General features: G+C 39.2%; 1 protein-coding gene across 1 annotated transcript in view; it reads left to right on the forward strand.

The window, feature by feature from the left end:
* WDR27 (WD repeat domain 27) overlaps positions 1-2,711 on the forward strand; it is a gene marked incomplete at both ends in the record, with an annotated part of 89,449 nt that extends 86,738 nt beyond the window's left edge. The window contains one exon of the mRNA XM_084202641.1: positions 2,664-2,711. Within this exon, the coding sequence (XP_084058767.1) occupies positions 2,664-2,711 (48 nt within the window). The remainder of the gene's footprint in view (positions 1-2,663) is intronic.
* Between the last annotated feature and the right edge of the window lie 14,614 nt (positions 2,712-17,325).

The following is a 17,325-nucleotide window of genomic DNA, read 5'->3' on the forward strand; positions in this document are numbered from 1 at the left end:
AAATCTTTCTTTAATGATTAGGCTTTTTTTTGTATTATGAGTGTTAACTGTCTAATAATTGGTTTATTTTTGATAGGCTTTTGAAACATTGGTTGAGCTAAATAAAGACTACTGGCTCTGTATATAGGTATATTCCTTTTGTTTGTGGCAAGATATTGAGTGTAACCCTTCTCAGGAGAATGCTGCAGTCAAAGACCAACCTCATTTTATTAACAGCCAAGGAAAACAGGTGGAAAAAGTAAGAGAAAAGGGAAAGGAAGGAGAAGGACTTGAGAGACAGCAGTTTAGAGCATATGACAAACAAGGAGGGATCTTAAAGCCAGGAGGTGGGCATTTTTAGTTCAGCCAGAAATTCAGTGATGGTTTTGGTCTAATGGAGTAAAAAGATAATTTTTTATGGTCAATGAAAACAGAAGGTGCCTGGATGCAGAATGTAATAGCAGTGTAGAGAATACATTTAGGAGGTGGAAGCCAAGCTGTATTTCAGTACTGTCAGAGGATATCACAGAAGAATTGACCACACATTGCAGTTTTTGAGGTTCAGGTTGGACATTAGGGAAAAAAATTGAAAGACAGCTAAGAAGGCGCTGAAACACTGGAACGAGCTGTGAAATTTCATTGAAATTTTTCAAGATTTAGCCAGACAAAGTCATAGCTAAGCTCATCTAATGTTTTCAGTAGTTGCACCTAGAGCAGGAAGATAGACAAGATGACCTCCTTAGGTCTTGTAAAATTTCATTTCATTTAAAATTATTCTACTTTAAATTGAACACTAAACATTTTAGGAGATCTATATGATCTCCTCTTATAGAGTAGAATTAATCTCTGATTTTTTCAGGTTACATTAGTTTTCTTTTGATAACATTAAATAATAACAAAAACATTTTCTTTTTTTTCATGCACAAAACAAATGACTACAAAAATTTAGAAAGGACACATTACTTAGATATTTTACATTTATATCATCTTTCCAGTGTGTCCTGGTTTTGGCAGAGACAGTTAATTTTCTTCCTAGTAGGTGATGTGTCTTGGATTTAGTATGAGAATAAAGTTGATAGCACACTGATGTTTTAGTTGTTGCCAAGTAGTGTTTACACCAAGTCAAGGATTTTTCAGCCTCTCCTACTCTGCCAGCAAGAAGGCTGGAAGGGCAGAAGAAGTTGTGAGGGACACAGCCAGGACAGATGACTCAAACTGGCCAAAGGGATATTCTATAACATATGATGTCATGCTCAGTGCATATAAACTGAGGGGAAGGCTGGCTTAGTGTGTCTGCTTGCAAAGTACCTAGCCATTGGTCAGTGAGTGGTGAGTGTTGTGATCACTGGTTTTGTACATTATAATTCTTTCATCATTATTTTTATCATTAACATCATTGTTATTTTCTTCCTTTTGTGTTCCATTAAACTGTCTTTATTTCAACCCATAGACTTTCTCACTTTTATTCTGATTCTCTGCCCCAGCCCCCTTGGGGTGGAGTGAGTGAATAAGCAAACGACTGTGTGGTGCTTAGTTGCTGTCTGGGGTTAAAAAAAAACACAATAGAAAGTTGCAGACATAGATACAGACATATTAGAAGTCTGTATGTTATTATCTTAGATAGCTGTGAAAAGTAGAGTTGGAGAAATTAGATTGGATGGTTCTGGATATTCTATACTTTAAAGTTACTTAAGTGGGAGTTAGAAAAAGAAAAATAAGGGAATGTAAGTCACTGTCTTGGGATATAACGCTTACGAGAGATTAGAAAAATTGATCATTGGAGATATTGAAGGGGGGAATATAAATCCAATAAGATAATTTATTCACCACAGAGTGCCTTTATCCAGAGGAATAAAACAACTGAGTCAATGTATCAATGAAAGAACAGATCAAGAAAAATGAGGATGTGAAAAGTTAACCAAATGAACTGGTCCGAGCATGAGTGGCCTGTTTGGTTCCAGCCCTTCAGATTTTTTATCACTAATGAGAAATAACTGTAAATCCTAATATGCAAGGCCTAAACACCTTGAGTTTTTAATGACTAATAAATGGTGTCATTTGTAAGTTGTCCCTTTCTTTCTGAGATACAGCAGGTTTTCAGGTGCTTGTTCGTGGGTGTAAGATCTCAGCCTGGTGAAAGAAAGCTAATGCAGCTGAAGGCTCTTTATGCATGTCTTCAAGACTTGCCTCTTCATAAAATTTTTCAACATACTTTCTTACAAAGGAAATTCTTACTCTACACTTAACACCAATAAAAATCAGAAAACTGTACTTGCTGGTATGCCTGATTTAATTCACAGTATTTTCCATCTTCATTTATTCCAGCTCGTTTTCTTATTTCTTCCATATTCTCTTCTTGAGTCATACACAGTGAAGTCTGTTTGACTTTCTATGTGGTTTTAACATATGCTTCAGTTTTACAGACTGTTGATGTGTTAGCGGATGTTGACACAAATTTGAAAATGGTTGGAAAAGAAAAATCTAAGTGAAATGGAATTTTCAGATTAGCTTGGTTGAGAAGAGTCTATGGTGTTTTTATTTTGTTTAATGAATCCTGGGCCTCTTAACATAGAAGTAATTTAAATATCATCTTAATGATCTTCATTTGGTTTGTTGCTCTAAAGCAAACTGCTTACTGGAAAGATCTTCATTAAAGCCACATGTTCTTTTCTTTTGAACTGCAGCTAACCACAGCCACCTTGGATGGCAAACTCCGATTGTTCCTACCCTGATACTCGCCAGCCTTTGGAGCTTTGGCCATGGTACTCTGAGAATAATGACTTGCTGAGAGAAAGGAGACTGCTAACTGGCCAGAAGCAAGTGGCATGATATTCCCTTTTAAATGACAGTTTTCTTCTGATATTATTTTCAGGAAGTTCCTCAAGCTGTTCTCAAAGTTTTTCTGCTGTGCAGTCTGTTACCTTTTTTGCAAAAATAAGGGTGAAAGATCACGAAAAGGGGGAGACTACTCATTCTGGCTTCATTCCAGCAAATCACCACAAACGGGGCTTTCAAAGGTCTTCTTGGGTTCTTATAGTTAGGTGCATTCTGTAGTGCTTTGCTAGACAAGGACCACTTTAGTCTAGACTGAAAATTCAAGTAAAATAACAAGTGTTCAATTTTTAAAGCTAGATCTGTTTGTGATAAATGTTTAAAATAACCTGACAGAAAAAAGGATTGCATGTCTTTCTGAAATGCCATGAGAGTCCTTCTCTTATTCTTCTTTGGGGTTGCAGGAATCAGCATGGTTGTTGTTTGACATTAGAATTTTGCCAGTTTACTATTTATGCCACATTTTGTAAATTTCTTAGGGAATATGTGACAAATGTCTTCTCTGTAAAAGAAACCAGTTCTGTCTTTTAAATAACTGTTAAATATTTTCAAAAATGTTAATATGAAAATAAAATTATCAGAAAAAAAATGTTCATTTCTTGTATTCTTCCTAGGTTACTTGCCTTGCTCTTAGAAAACAGTTTTTAGACAACTTCTTTTTTTTTGGGTTGGCCAGTCTCACTCTTCATTGACTTTAGCTAAGAGTAGAGAGCATGTATGTGACTGGTGAAAGGAGATGGAGTTTTTATTTTCCTTGCAAAATTGTGCTGCCTTTTCAAAGTTAAATTTCCCAGAACAGAATTTATTAATCAGATTACTTAAAAAAAACCAAAAAGAAAATTTGGAGTTATTACCCTACCCCCACTTTAACACCAATCAGTAAAGCCAGATCATTTCAGTACTGTAAAGAATGTTTTATTTAATAGCTGTTCTTAATTTATGCAAATAATATTAAGTCTAAGTAGATCAAGTTATTTCTATAAACTGTTTAGTTTCCATTAAGCATTTTTTTGTATTTAGTAGCTTTTTGCTGAGCAAAATCATACAGTGGTAGGATACACTGTATCATATCCAGGTACTCTCCTATTCTCTGGAACACAGTGATTTCATTAATGACTATAAGAGTGTAGTGCAGCCAGATCATGCTCAGAACTCTGAATACCAGAATCAGGTTTTGTATGATTAAAGAAAATGTGAAATAACCCACTTCAATACTTTTAAATACTTTTTCAGGTCAAAATCAGATTAACCAAGAAATCATCCTCTATGTTGCAGCTAAATGCTGGTATGCTGCACTCACAAATTATCAGCAAGATTTAAATTTCAATTTCCACCAAAGGGATCCTCAGGATGGTCTTTTTCAAATGTAATTTAGCTAATTTTCTCATCTGCAGGCTGTGGATTCCACACCAAGAGTCACTCTAAAATACAGAAGATAGCCCATAGCTGTATTTGCAAGTTAAGTGTTTCTGAGCCATGGGTTGCTACTTAGTAGTGACTGACTCTTCATCAAGGTTGAAATATCTGCTAAAGAGGTGTGACCTGTAATTATGATTATTTTTTTAAAGCATCACATTTTTTTGACAGAAGAATGATTCTCAGGCTTAAGGTAGAGGGCACACGGAAAAACTGTGAATTCTTGCTGCAAACATGGAGGCAGTCACAATCCCCACAGGACTGAAATAAAAGGGAAATACTTCCATTTTCTAGATCTCTTACCTTCCAGAACTAACTGCTGTTATTACCCAGTCAGACAGTGTCTATCTTCAAAACCTCTCTTAATCTTGAGCTAGTTTGATCTCTGAAGGAGGAACTCTACTTCCAAACATATGGTATTACCTCTCTTTCCTTAAAGTGAGACTCAGCTGTATGCTGGTTTCTTTTTTTTATCAAGGACTTTTTCTGGATAGAAAACTCTTTGGGGCATTTTGGCTGTGACCACAGCATCATCAATCCATGCTGAATAGAGACATTCATCTGTTCAGGCCTTGCAGATGTGCAGCTCTTCCACAGCCCAGGAATTTGTTAACCCCTTTTTCCCTCAGGGGAGACAGAGAATCTGTCCTACCACACAGGCACTAGAACTTTTCAAATGGAAATTCACTGTCATTTTTTTCCATCTTAAGAAAGAAAAAAATCCCCCCTGGACTCCTCATAAATGCTTGAATGTTTGTGGTTTTGAGAATGGAAAAATTTAGCTGACACACTTCAAGTTTGGCAAAGTTAAGTGCTTGAAAAATTTTCTAAGGGCAAATAGGAGGAAAAAACTGTTATGGATGGTGTTACCATCTTATAACATTATAGTTAGAATTTTCATAATCACTAGTATTTTCATGATCATAATCCTCCAGAGATGTCTTTGGTACAAGAACAAATGACTAAAGAGGTAAAGTCATGAGGGTGTATCCAGAGAAGAACCATCTCTATCTTTGTGTTTTTAACAGGCGAACCTGACAGTTTACATGTTCAGTATCTGTTCTAAAGACAAAGATGTTTGAAATTAGAAAGTCCCAAAAGCAGATAGGAACATTCCTGGTTAGCTAAGGTGCATAGCATGTTCCAGCTAAAAACACTAACACAAACAGCTGCAAGTGTAAATAATTAATATGTAATTTTAAGGAATCTTGAGTATGCTTTCAGACTGCTTTTAGGGGAAAAAAGTGATTATAATATAACTCCCAAACAGCTCAAGAAAATTGAAAGTCTTGCTTTGAAGGAATATGTAGCAATATGTGAGGAAAACAGCTGGCAGAAGAATAGTCTAGTTTCATTAAATGTCTGCTGTGTCATCTGTCCTTGAATGTCCTATATGCTGGGGGAAGGAGTGGGGTTTTTGTGACTTTCTGTGTGCTGTTGTGTGGGGGACTTTCCCAGCTGAACATCTACCAAAAGCCACAGAATTCTTAAAATGCACAGAAGTTTTTTTCCCTGGTGCTGTAAAGGTCAGAAAGCACAGCAGGGTGGCCAGCACTGTTCTGAAGCAGATGCTGTTAAAAACTGTTTGGGATTAAGAAGTCTGCAAAATATCAGGTACTACCCAGTATTCTGTGTAACTCAATTATACAGACAAGCTTGGGTTGCACCGTCAGGAAGAGGGGAAGAGCAAGTCCATGAACTCTGTTTTCTCTTGGACTTTTCTATTTCACTAATTCACCATGAAAGAAGTGCTTTTCTGGATGTATTCTCCAAGACTATATTGCTTTCCATTATACATGATGTTTGCATTTAGATACAAAGTTATAAAACCCTGGAATATCTGGAGGTAGTCAGCAGCAGTTATTCTATTCTTTCTTCCATTATTTTTCATTTGATCATACCAAATTATCTTTTCAGAACTGTGTTGTGGCTTTTATTCTCCCTTTTAAAAAAATTAATAGATCTATTTGTCTCATATTATTTTATTGCAGAAAGAGAAAATATCAATAAAAATCCATAAAACTGTTTTAAAAAAATTGGCACTTGCCGAATAAATAAAAATGAAGTGGTAGGAAATTTCTGTTAAAATCTAATTTAGGATGCCTTGCTTTAATGCATGAGTGGCAGTCCAAAAACACAGAGCAACAGAAATGAAAGACTAAAATAAGATTTCCCCTCAAACCCTTGCAGGTTTGAAAGTGAAATTTCTTTTAAGGACTATGTAAGTTGTTTTTCTGGAAGATACTGCTTTTTATCTTATTGTCTACATTGAACTTTTACCCACCAGCATTCCTATGATCACTTAAGCCAAATTCTGCGCTTCAGAATTCTGCTCTTTGTTAAAGCGAGAGTAATTCTTCTTATTTTTGTGAAAAAGGTGTGGCTAGCAGTGGAGTCTGTCTCAAGCATTTTATTAACCTTGAAGGGGAAACAGTATACTTAGTATACAACAAATTTTTGGTGACAAAATGGTATTGAGTCTAAAAGCTGAATACACCTTTGAAGACCTGCAGAAGTCACTGATGTCCTATGTTAGCGGGTTTATGTTAAATGTTTATGTTTGATGTGAATATAGCGTCTTTAATTAAAAACCCACCTTCATTCAAAAATTAGTGTTAAACTGAATATCTTTCATGTATAAATTTTCATGAAAACTTAATGTTGTTAAAGGAAGATTTTGAACCAAACAGAGTAAATGATGTGGCATAAATTAGGTTTATAGCTATGATGAATTTGATTTAGCAAACCAATATACATTCCATTCCCAGATTAAGACCTTCCAGATTAGTTTTATGTTGTGTCTGAAATGAAATGAGCCACAATGAAACATTTCCACTGTCTTAGGTAATGTATACAAATGAACTCATGCCTTCCCTTCTGTCCAAACAAGAGAGAGTTTTTGACTTTGGTTTAGTTTTGCTGGATGAAAATATGTTCCAAATAAATAATGTGTTGTAAAATAATGTGACAATTAGCTTGCCTCATTCATCCAGTCACAGAAGGCACCCTGGGAAGTCATCTCCAAAGACCAGCCCAATGGCCCAAAGCATTTACTTCTAAATCATTCACAAAAGATGTTTGTCTAAACTGCTCCTCAAAACCTCTGGTGACAGAGATTGCGCAGCCTCCCCAGGGGGGAAATCCCCCTGCTGCAATTTAAACCCATTATTCTCTGTCTTAATCTATTAAGTAGAGAAGAAAATTCATTACCTTCTTGTTTTAGAAATTCTCTACATACTTGACAGTTGTTATCGCGTGTGCCCTCAGACTTCTCTTTTCTACTTCAGACAAAGACCGCTCATTCAATCTGTCTTCAAGGGTGGTGTTTTCTAGACCTCTGTTAATTTTTGCTGTTTTCTGAACATCCTATAGTCCCATGTTCCTCTTTCTGGCAGTGCAGTGCTCTCAAAAGTTTATACCAGTATGTGCTGAGCCAGTGCAGTGTAGAGCGAGGGCATGGCTTGGTGCCTCTTAAATATGGCACTCATAATTTGGCATTCCACTGTGCTATTGAGTTTGTGCACAGATATGTGGCATTACTGACTCACGTCCATCCCCTAGGTTTGCTGGATCCTTCATTTCAGCTAATTTTTCCAACTGGCCACCATCACATTGCATCCTGATCCTGCGCTCCAAACTGCTTCCAGCCCTTCCATTTCTATTATTATTATTTTCTGTTAATCAGATCAGTAATGATTCCAGAGGGTAGAGAAAGTTGAGTGCCTGCTGATTTGGCTCCTAGGTTATATATTCACTGCCAGAGAAGGTATTCTTTTTATTTCACTTGCTCTACATGGCTCATGCTCATGAGAGAAGATATTTAGTGAATATTAATTGAAATTACTGTCCCCAAAGTGAAGGCAGGGCACTTCAGGTTTTATTGATGTTGCTGAGGACAACATGTGTCATTGTTCCTTTATTATTATTTTATGGTGCAAATTTCCTCTTCCTTCACTCATCTGGACTTTGTGTAGAGGCATTAGCTCTCTGCTGTAAAAAAGAATCCTGCACACATTTTTGTGCTGACACTTTGGTTTTATCTGAAGGCATGGGCTTTGAAGCACTGTTGGTTTCACTCTCCTTTTAGGTTCAAGGAGTTTCACACAAATCATAGAATAGTTTGTGTTGAAGGTACTTTGACCAGCCCTCCAACCATGAACAAGAACATCTTCAATTGTATCCGGTTTCTCAGAGCCCCACACAGCCTCATCTTGGGTGTTTCCAGGGTTGGGGCATTTTTCACCTCTCAGGACAACCAGTTACAGCATTCCAACTGCGAGAAAGGCAACATAGCTGGAAAAGGACCAGCAACGTTGGACAAAATGCCTTCATGATTGTTTTACTCTTAATTTCTCCAGTTCTTTTCAATGAGTGGTTCCTCATTAGCACTGATAGAATTTAGGTGAATTAAATCTCTGACTTTGCTTCTCTCCAAAGTCATTGTTGTGAGGTAGCACAACAATGCTTCTGCTTGGCTGTGTTGATTCAGCCTCAGCAAATTATGATCTTTTAGAAAGGATAGCAAAAAAACCCCAAACTATTACTATTCTCATCTTCAAGACAACATTTTCTGATGTTTTAAGCAGCTTCCATGTAAAGGCTATGTTGTGCCACTGCAGGAGCCTACTGGACCTACTGCAGGCTCCTGGCTCCTGTTTCTCTCATTAGCTGTGTCAAGGATAGGGAGCTTAGATATCATTGCATAATATGTCTCTGAGCAGTTGAATTAGGAGAAGAATTATGCAATTTTCTTGGAGCCAGAGGAGAAATGAAAGTTATGTTAGGTAAGCAATTTCTCCATTGTTTTGGGCGCTTCATGTGGCAGTTAATAGGAATAAAAGCAAAGGATAAAAGTTAACCTGATTTTTCTGCATCTTCAGGAGTTCAAAGGTCGGAGTCTCATTAGGCTTAAAGTCCTAATCCAACATTTTTTAAGTCTCTACATGGAAGAAGACTTCTAGTCATCTACCAGCATCACCCAGCATCTTTGCTTGGGACAATCTTCCTGATACATTCCATTGTTTTAAGCCTCAGGGACACAGTAATAAGAAAAGGCAGCAATATCATAAACACAGGCTCAAATTAAGTGTTCACTGGAATATTTTTTGAGTACTTCCCATTTGTCTGTGGGGTCTGTAAGGTCAAACTTATCCTAGAGACGTCTTGTAATGTGAGCTGTGAAAAATGACCACAGGGTAGTGTAGTTGTGATTCTGGATGAACTGCTTTTTACTTTCCCAGGGCAACACCTGCCCCTAAATTTACCATTTGAGCTCTCATTTAGGCAGAGCGAGATGTCTGTGTGTAGTTCACTCTCCCACGAGGCCCAGCAGTGTCTCGTTTTACCCCTTTAGACGGGCTCGGAGGCAGCTGCCAGTCCCTGGTAGGAAGCATTGCCTCACGTCTGTGCACGCTGACTAACCCATCCCCAAGCCAGGCCCTGGGGGAGGACGCTGGTTTCAGGTAGTAACAATCCCCAAAAAAGGATTCCAGAGGCTGAAATTGTTCCTGGCCCAGTGCCACGCACTCGGCTAGGGCTGCACCAGGGGCGAACTTGACCTGATGAATATAAAACACACTCTCCACAATCACAGAGAAAAAGACATCTTGAGGAAAGGAAATAATAGCTGAAAAAAATGAATGAAATGCCTTCCACCCTGTGTGATCCTGGGCTGTGAAAAACACAGTTGCAAGGAGCTTTTTTCCCCCTTCTCCAGTTGAAACCATTGTGATCAGTGGTCTGACATAGTGGAACATTTCATTTTACCCCTTATTCTTTTTTTGCTCCCACCCATGAAGTCGTAACAGTGAATATATTCAAGTGAAGCATGATGTGTAGCTATGGGATTCAGTAAATGAAAATTACCTTTTTAGTTCACTCATCCCAAGGCTTTTTCATTCACTGCATTTTTTGTTTGATTGTTTGCTTTTTAATCTCAGGATAGTAAGCTGCACTGAAAGGAAACAAAATTCTGTAATAAGACACTGGTAAAAAAGTAATTTCATGTTTCATTCAAGAGACAAGTGCTTTTATTATTCTTCTATAGAAATATTTATGTATTTGTACTTTCCAGATTGCCAGTTGATAACTTAATACAAATAATCTTTATCATCTCACTTTTAAGCACCTATTAAAATGGTTTGCATGCTAAGAAAAGGCAGAATAATCTAACATCCAGTGATTAAAAGAAAAAATGTAAGGATGATGTGAAAGAAACATAGTTTGGGTGGAGGAGACTGGAGATTTAAGACATTTTTCTTCCAAGTGTGGACATCCACTAAGGATAATGAAGTTGCACACCCATTAAATATGTCATAATATACACACACCGTCATCATCCTTCACAGTCTTTTGGCAGACAGACTGGAAAAACGTTTTAAAGTTAATAAATGACAACGGTAGCTAACACCTAGCAATATCCCTATGAATTTCATATGTATTGTGTAGGTAATACATTACTTAAGAAGACACATATAAAATATAATTAGGAAGGGAAATAACTTTTTCCCAAAGGGAAACCTGTAAGAAGGGTGAGGTTTCCTCCTGTAGTGCTTTTTCCAAATTCTTTTTTCCAGTAGGTTACAAATTATGTGAAAGATACAAGAGCTTCAATTCCCAACTTTCTAAAAGATTCCCTACGTACATAAACTGCCTGTATTTTCTGTAAATGGAGCAGAAGAAATGATATTTAGAAAATAAACCTGGTTAAGTGACTAATTTTATCAAGACCAAATGTTATAAAGGCCAAATGTGATAGCAAAAGCTATTGCCAAAACAGAAGGGATTTTTTGCTGATGATACTGAATCCAGGCTCATAGGACCCTGGCATCAGGTAACACACTGAAGAGTTCTCCCCATAAAACAGACCTTCGGTGTAATAGGAAACAGATATTTCTATAAAAATGATAAACAAAATGAAATTAGTTGTTACAGACATTTCCTCCCTATCCTAACTCCTTCGCTGATATTCAGTTGGAAAAACTTCCTAATATAAAATTTTGGATTCAAATGCAATGTCAGAAAAAGACATTCTGAGCTTTCCTGGTTCTCTTGACCCTTAATAAGCTAGATGCTTGTCTGCCTCTGCTTTTGCAATTTGCCATTCACTGCAAAAAGGACTCTTCTAGAGTCCTTAACTTTGAGTAAAAAAAGACTCAAATGAACTTCCTGCAGCTTCAAAACTTATCCTTGGAAATTTTTCCTTAAGGAAAAGAGCAGAAATTCAAAGCTCCAGTCACTTTTAGCTCCTGTTTCCCTTGCCCTTCCTTTGTGTGCATGTTTCAGAGGGAGAGTGAATATGTCTCTGGCACCCATCAGAAACTGAATTAACAAATAGCTCCATCCATGATGCTGACAAAATGAGAATCTCTTCCCAGGAAAAGTTGTATTGTTAAAAGGGCTTTGTTCTAAATGGGGACAAAGTGTCAAAGGGCAGACTTTGGGGTTTATTTCCAAACATGGGGGGATTTCCAGGAAATTCTGCTTCATGAAAGAAAAAATGAAGTTCTGCTCTCCTTGCTCTTCCTGTCTGGTTTGTAGAAAAACTGGTTGCCTGCCTCCATATCCTTGCTGTTCATAATAGGAGGGATCATAGGAAGATGGTTAGATGACAAGACAGATGGGAAGGGGATCCCCACAGTCCCAGGTGAGCCCTAGGAAATAGTGAATAGCTACTCTTATTCCTCAGCAGTGCAAGGAACAGCAGAGCCTGGAAGTCTGGAAATCAAAATTACTGCATGGGGAAGGAGCTCACCATGGAGTCCAGTGCTTGGCCCTGGGGCTGGCCCTTTGGTCAGGGAGAAAAGCTCGGAGACCTGGTGAAGCTGCTCATTCACCTTGGAGTAGCCTCTGCCACCTCTGCAAAATCCAAAGGCCTCCAGATCCCTGGCATCTACTTGGAGAGCCTGAGCAAAAAGAGAAAGGTGAAGACCTCAAATACATCCTTTGCCAGATGTGTACAGAGAAACCAGGAGTCCAAAGTGTAGCTGGGCTGAAATGACAAAACAGCAGCCAGCCCTCTTCCTTTTCTCATGAGAAATTGTCTCCATGAAAAATTTCCACCAGAGCTACTTAACCATCCTGTATCAGCAAACTCCAGAAATGTGCAGGATTTGAAGGTGCTAAGAATTAGAGTGCTCATTTGCACTGACTGGATGCATTTACAAATCCTGCCTAGAAAAATGTCTTGCTACTCCACTCTTTCAAAGAATAAAAATCTGCTGGCCCTTATGAAGTTAAAAAAAAAAAAAGTTGATGCTTTTCTATCTCCTAGTGTTCTCTTTGATGGTCTGAAATCCTGTGTTTCTAGGCTGGGAATAGACTACACTCATCAGCTCATTCTCACTTCCAATGTGTATTTGCAGTAGAACAAGAGATTTTGGTTTTTATATTTTTGTCCCATAAATCATTTTCTGTTAAACCATTTATCATTTTGATGAAGGTTTCAGTTAGAAGATGAGGTTATGACTAGACTGACTGGCAAAATCCCAGTGAAAGTAGTAAATTCAGGATGCATCCTAATGCACAGCAACTGCATAGGATCTCCAGGCCATGAGAAATATAATTTCTCAGTGAAACCCCCTGCACAGCTGCTAGACCTGGCAGATCACTTTGTATTCCAGTGGCTTAAATTCAATAGCAGAACCACAGCTTCAAATTGACTTGGTTTCGCTGAACAAAGTAGGAAGCAGGAGAGGCTTTCCCTGAACCCAACTGCAGTTTTAAAGTCAATTGCTTGCAATTCAAAACCTGTTTTTTATGTTATTCCAGAGTCCTCTCCCTGTTTTCTCCCCAGAGATCACAGACCACAGGGGATTCACAGGGCTTGCTCAGCCCATTGCTGTGCTCCATGCAACAGAGAGCCAAAATCTTAGGGACAAGCCAGCCGCAGCACAGACACTTTGGCCCAGTGGCCTGCAGGGTCTCTGCCTGCAATGTTAGTTGGGATAAGGCTGTGACAGGTTTGTGGGATGTCTGTTGGATGTCCCAAGTCCTGATAAGTCATGTGAGATTTGCCCTAAAGTACAGGCAAAGCACAATGGATCGGTGTTGCAGTCTGGAAATTCTTGTCTCGTTCCTTGTTGGAACAGTGGGGCTCTGCTTGGGAGAATATCTTGTTTCTCAAGACTCTGTCCTCAAAGGCTGAAGAGAAGACACCCTCCTAAATTTTTTAACCATGACGTTCGTTGTGAAGATTTAAATATGAAATGCCAGAAAAGCAATGCATGCAAAAAAAAAAAAAAAAAAAGAATGTAACTTCCAGTTCCAAATGTGGAGGGTGATAATGAAGTTCACGTAACATATGGGAAACAGTCCTGCTCTGTTTAGCCACTTGGCTTGAAATGTAGACTCCATGGTGCTTGCTATGCAAACAATGCTCAGTTGATCTATCAAAACAAAATCATGGCCATATATAATACTAATGATTAAATGCTCATTCTCCAGGATCACATAACATATGGCTTTGTGCTAGAACGTACACAGTCCCAAAGGACATCATGTGAATATAAAAGATTATTGACTCACGATGCCCCGGTTGCGTTCTCTGGCAACATCTCTTCAAGAACAGAGACACATACATAAATATGAGGACTCTAATGGGATTTTTTTCCCCTTCATCTTAAGGCATTACTGCCAGCTGTGTTTAGGATTTTTATTAGCAAAATTACACATATTGGTAACTTTGAACTCCGGGTTGCATTGATGATCTAAGAAGCCAGATAGAAGGATGAAATAATGACATATTGCAGCAATATTGAAAATGAAATTTTTTTCATCCTGTTTTGCATGATGCTTTTCTTCTGATATTTAATTCCTTCATAAGATAATAAATAAAAGATGGGGCAATGATAGCTTGCCTTGATTTGTACAAATCCTCAGAAATACTATTGGTGTTAGACACAGACTTTTTGAACCTCCATCCTCTTACTGTTTTGGCTTCTTCTCAAGGACTTTTTTATTTTACTCTTTTTGGATTCTCCTCTCTTCTCACTACCTTTGTTGTATGTCATGACATCTTTTTTATAATTCCTGTTAGACCTGCTTGGCAACCTGGAAACCTTTGGTTTGCTCAGCTACGAAGGCTGCTGATGGTCCCCACAGTTCTCCTTCCGTGCTTCCTCTTCCTTTGGCAGCTCTTTAGGGGTCTGGCCCCTGGTGCAGATGTGTGGGCTCTGCTGTTTTCCACCAGAGTGGAGGTGCACAGAGGGAGGAGTGATATGGTTGGTACAGGAGTCCAGGCAGGTCCTCTGAGGTCCTTGGGGGCAGAGAAGGAGCAATATCCCTCCTGGATGGGAGTGATGGCAGCCAGGGTCTGAAAAACATGCCATTAGAGCACAGAGGTACTGAAATCTCCTACCAAGAGAAGTGTGCCAAGCTCCTCCTTTGGGCAGAAATCACTGCCTGGATGGCTGTACCAGAGTCCTGGCTGCAGGACACTGTACCCAATACCTGGAGTCACCTTTCTCCTTCCCACTGCAGACTGTCATCTCTCCAGGCATATTTAACACCTGAAGCACAGTGTGAAAACAGCGCTGCATTTTTTCAAATCAAAGTTGGATTAGCAGGATTTGCACAATAATTTGTACACAAGACTTGTCTCTGTTTTGTTAATTGCTCATTCTGTTTCTATCTAAATATAAGAATTGTAATAGGGGTTTTTATTTCTTGCTCTACTTGAGTGTGTAAATAAACAGTATGTTTGAATATGTGAATGGTACAGATGCTTATAAATTTAGCCACCTGCAGCTATTTCATACAACCTAGTCCTTAGACTGGTTGAAAAATTAAATTTCAGTAAATTTAACTCTTTTAGCAGATAATTGTTCTGTCATAGAGGTCTTCCTGTCTGATTTACATATGGATTTTAGCAGGAATCAATAAGTACCAGATGAAGACCTGCTTCCATGTTAGTCTGTTGCTAACTGTACAGGAAGAAACATCAGTGTTAAAAATGTCAGAGTTTACAAAAACAATATTTTCATGCTCAACAGTTTCTGATTAAGGCCTTATTTTGTTCAAATCTTGCTCTTATGCTCTAAGTATGTTCCTGTTAATCTGATGCTTTAAGTTACCTGCCTTCAGAATGCTCTGGAGAATTAATGAAGTGCTTACTTTTCCTCACTGAAGCAGTCAATTTCCTCCACAGAGGTGCAAGTGGAGGTGCAGAGCTGTTTCATTTACATAACACACCTGAAGGAGAGACTGGGGGAGAAACTTGGGTTCATTATTCTCCCTCCAGCCGACTCACGAGTCAGGGCTGCCTCACTTCAGAGCTCTCTCAGCTGCAGGGCTGTGAGCTGGCCGTGTCACTGGGAAAACAACTATGATGGTTTGTCCAGGAATTAAAAATCCCATGCTCCACAGCTGCTGATATTTTGCTTCCTGAGCCAGATTTAGGGAACGTATCAGTAGTTCATAAATGAAATCTTTTATCTTTCCTGCCTCCGTTCAGCTAGAGCTGTAAACAGGACACGTTGTGTAATTTTTCTAAGCTGAGCTTGGCTGAGCATGGCTGCAGCTGTTAATCAAACTGAGTAAATGTAAACATTTGAACGTCTAGAAAGTACGGAAAGGTATGCTTTGTTCTCAGTTGAAATCAATCATGCTGACCCACCAGTGCATTGCAATATGTCTTCTGGGCTATCATCTGAATTAAGAGCTATCACATAGACAGAAATCCAGCTCAGAGTTTTGGCTCTGACACTAAAAGCAAGGCTGCAGGTGAAGCAGCAGATCAATTTGCCCAGAACTTTCCAGCTCACTGGGTAAAATCTCATTTCAGGGTAAAATGTTCTGCTGCTGAGACAGAAAACTGCATATGAAGTGAAGACATCTAACTGGCAGGCTGCAGTGATGTGCTGGCCAGGTCAGAGATTTATACTAGCCTGCACCCTGATTAGGTCACTGGCAACCTGTGGAAACAAAGCAGGTTGTACTACAAAGTAAAGGAGCTGCTTTCCAGGTCCTGAGGAGAGGGCTGTGTTTGCCAAAACCTTCAGAAGTATCATAAACAGCCAAATGGGGACTGACATAAGTTCTTTATCTGAGACGTTTTATCTTGTCTGCCAAGTCCTTAGCTCCTGAAACAAAGAAACTCTGTCTTTTGCTCATGCAGAGCATCTACAGCCAAAAGCTAGAGGTGACTGACTTTGCCCTGTCAAGCTGCTCTCTGTGCCCACCAGATCCTTCCCAGAGCCACACTCCTGGCACAGGCTCAGAGCCAGGGCTAAGAGAAGGGAAGGAGTCACTGGCAAACAGTGGTACCAGAGGTGATGGAGGGGGTGAAGGTGTCATCCCTACTAGTCTCCAGGTGCTGCTTTCTTAGAAGAAAGGCCAATTCTGCTTGGGACGTGCAAGAACAGGAGTGGGAATTGAGAACAGAAATCCAGGGGGACCCAAAGAGGAGAAAAAGGGCCAAGGGAGGCAGAGAAATGTTGGTCTTTTTCAGAGCATAGGACAGGCAGCTGTAGGTGGAAGAGGGTTTGTGAGGCCATATGACTTCCAGGAGAGCTAAATGAGATCTGTGAAGGCATGCTTTGGGCTTGTTTGGCCACTGTATTAAATTAGGCCGACCTGCACTGACTGGCTACTTAATCCAAAGGCTGAATTTTGCAGGTCATTGGTAACACCCAAGTTTCCTGTAGGGATATGCATTTGCATTAGGGACAACTTGTTTTGGGGCTAAAAGGAGATGGCATCAGTTTTCTTCATAGCTGAGTGGGACCATTCCAGGGCCAAATGGAGACACTCAAGGGAAAGGGCAGCAGGGTTCCAGTTAGTACAAGACAGGTCCTTTGCTGTGGTAATCACCACCCTCACCATTTGGCTTTGCAAATGCTGTTTTGAATTACAGCAGTTTACAGTGTGAATAATTTACCCCCATCTTTTATCACTTTTTCATCATGATTATTATTTTGTCTCTGTTGGTTTCCTCCCTGCATTTTTTCAAGTGCTTCCAGAGAAGCTGGCTGCCCAGCACCCTCGGCTCACATATTGTTGTTTTCCCTTGGAGCAGCTGGCTGTTTCCTTACAGGCACACAGTTGGTGCTGGTTAGTGGATTTCTCCATAACAGACATCTGAGAGGATTCCCTCCTCTT

The sequence above is a fragment of the Fringilla coelebs genome, assembly GCF_963513975.1.
Source record: "Fringilla coelebs genome assembly, chromosome: 3".
Lineage (NCBI taxonomy): Eukaryota > Metazoa > Chordata > Aves > Passeriformes > Fringillidae > Fringilla > Fringilla coelebs.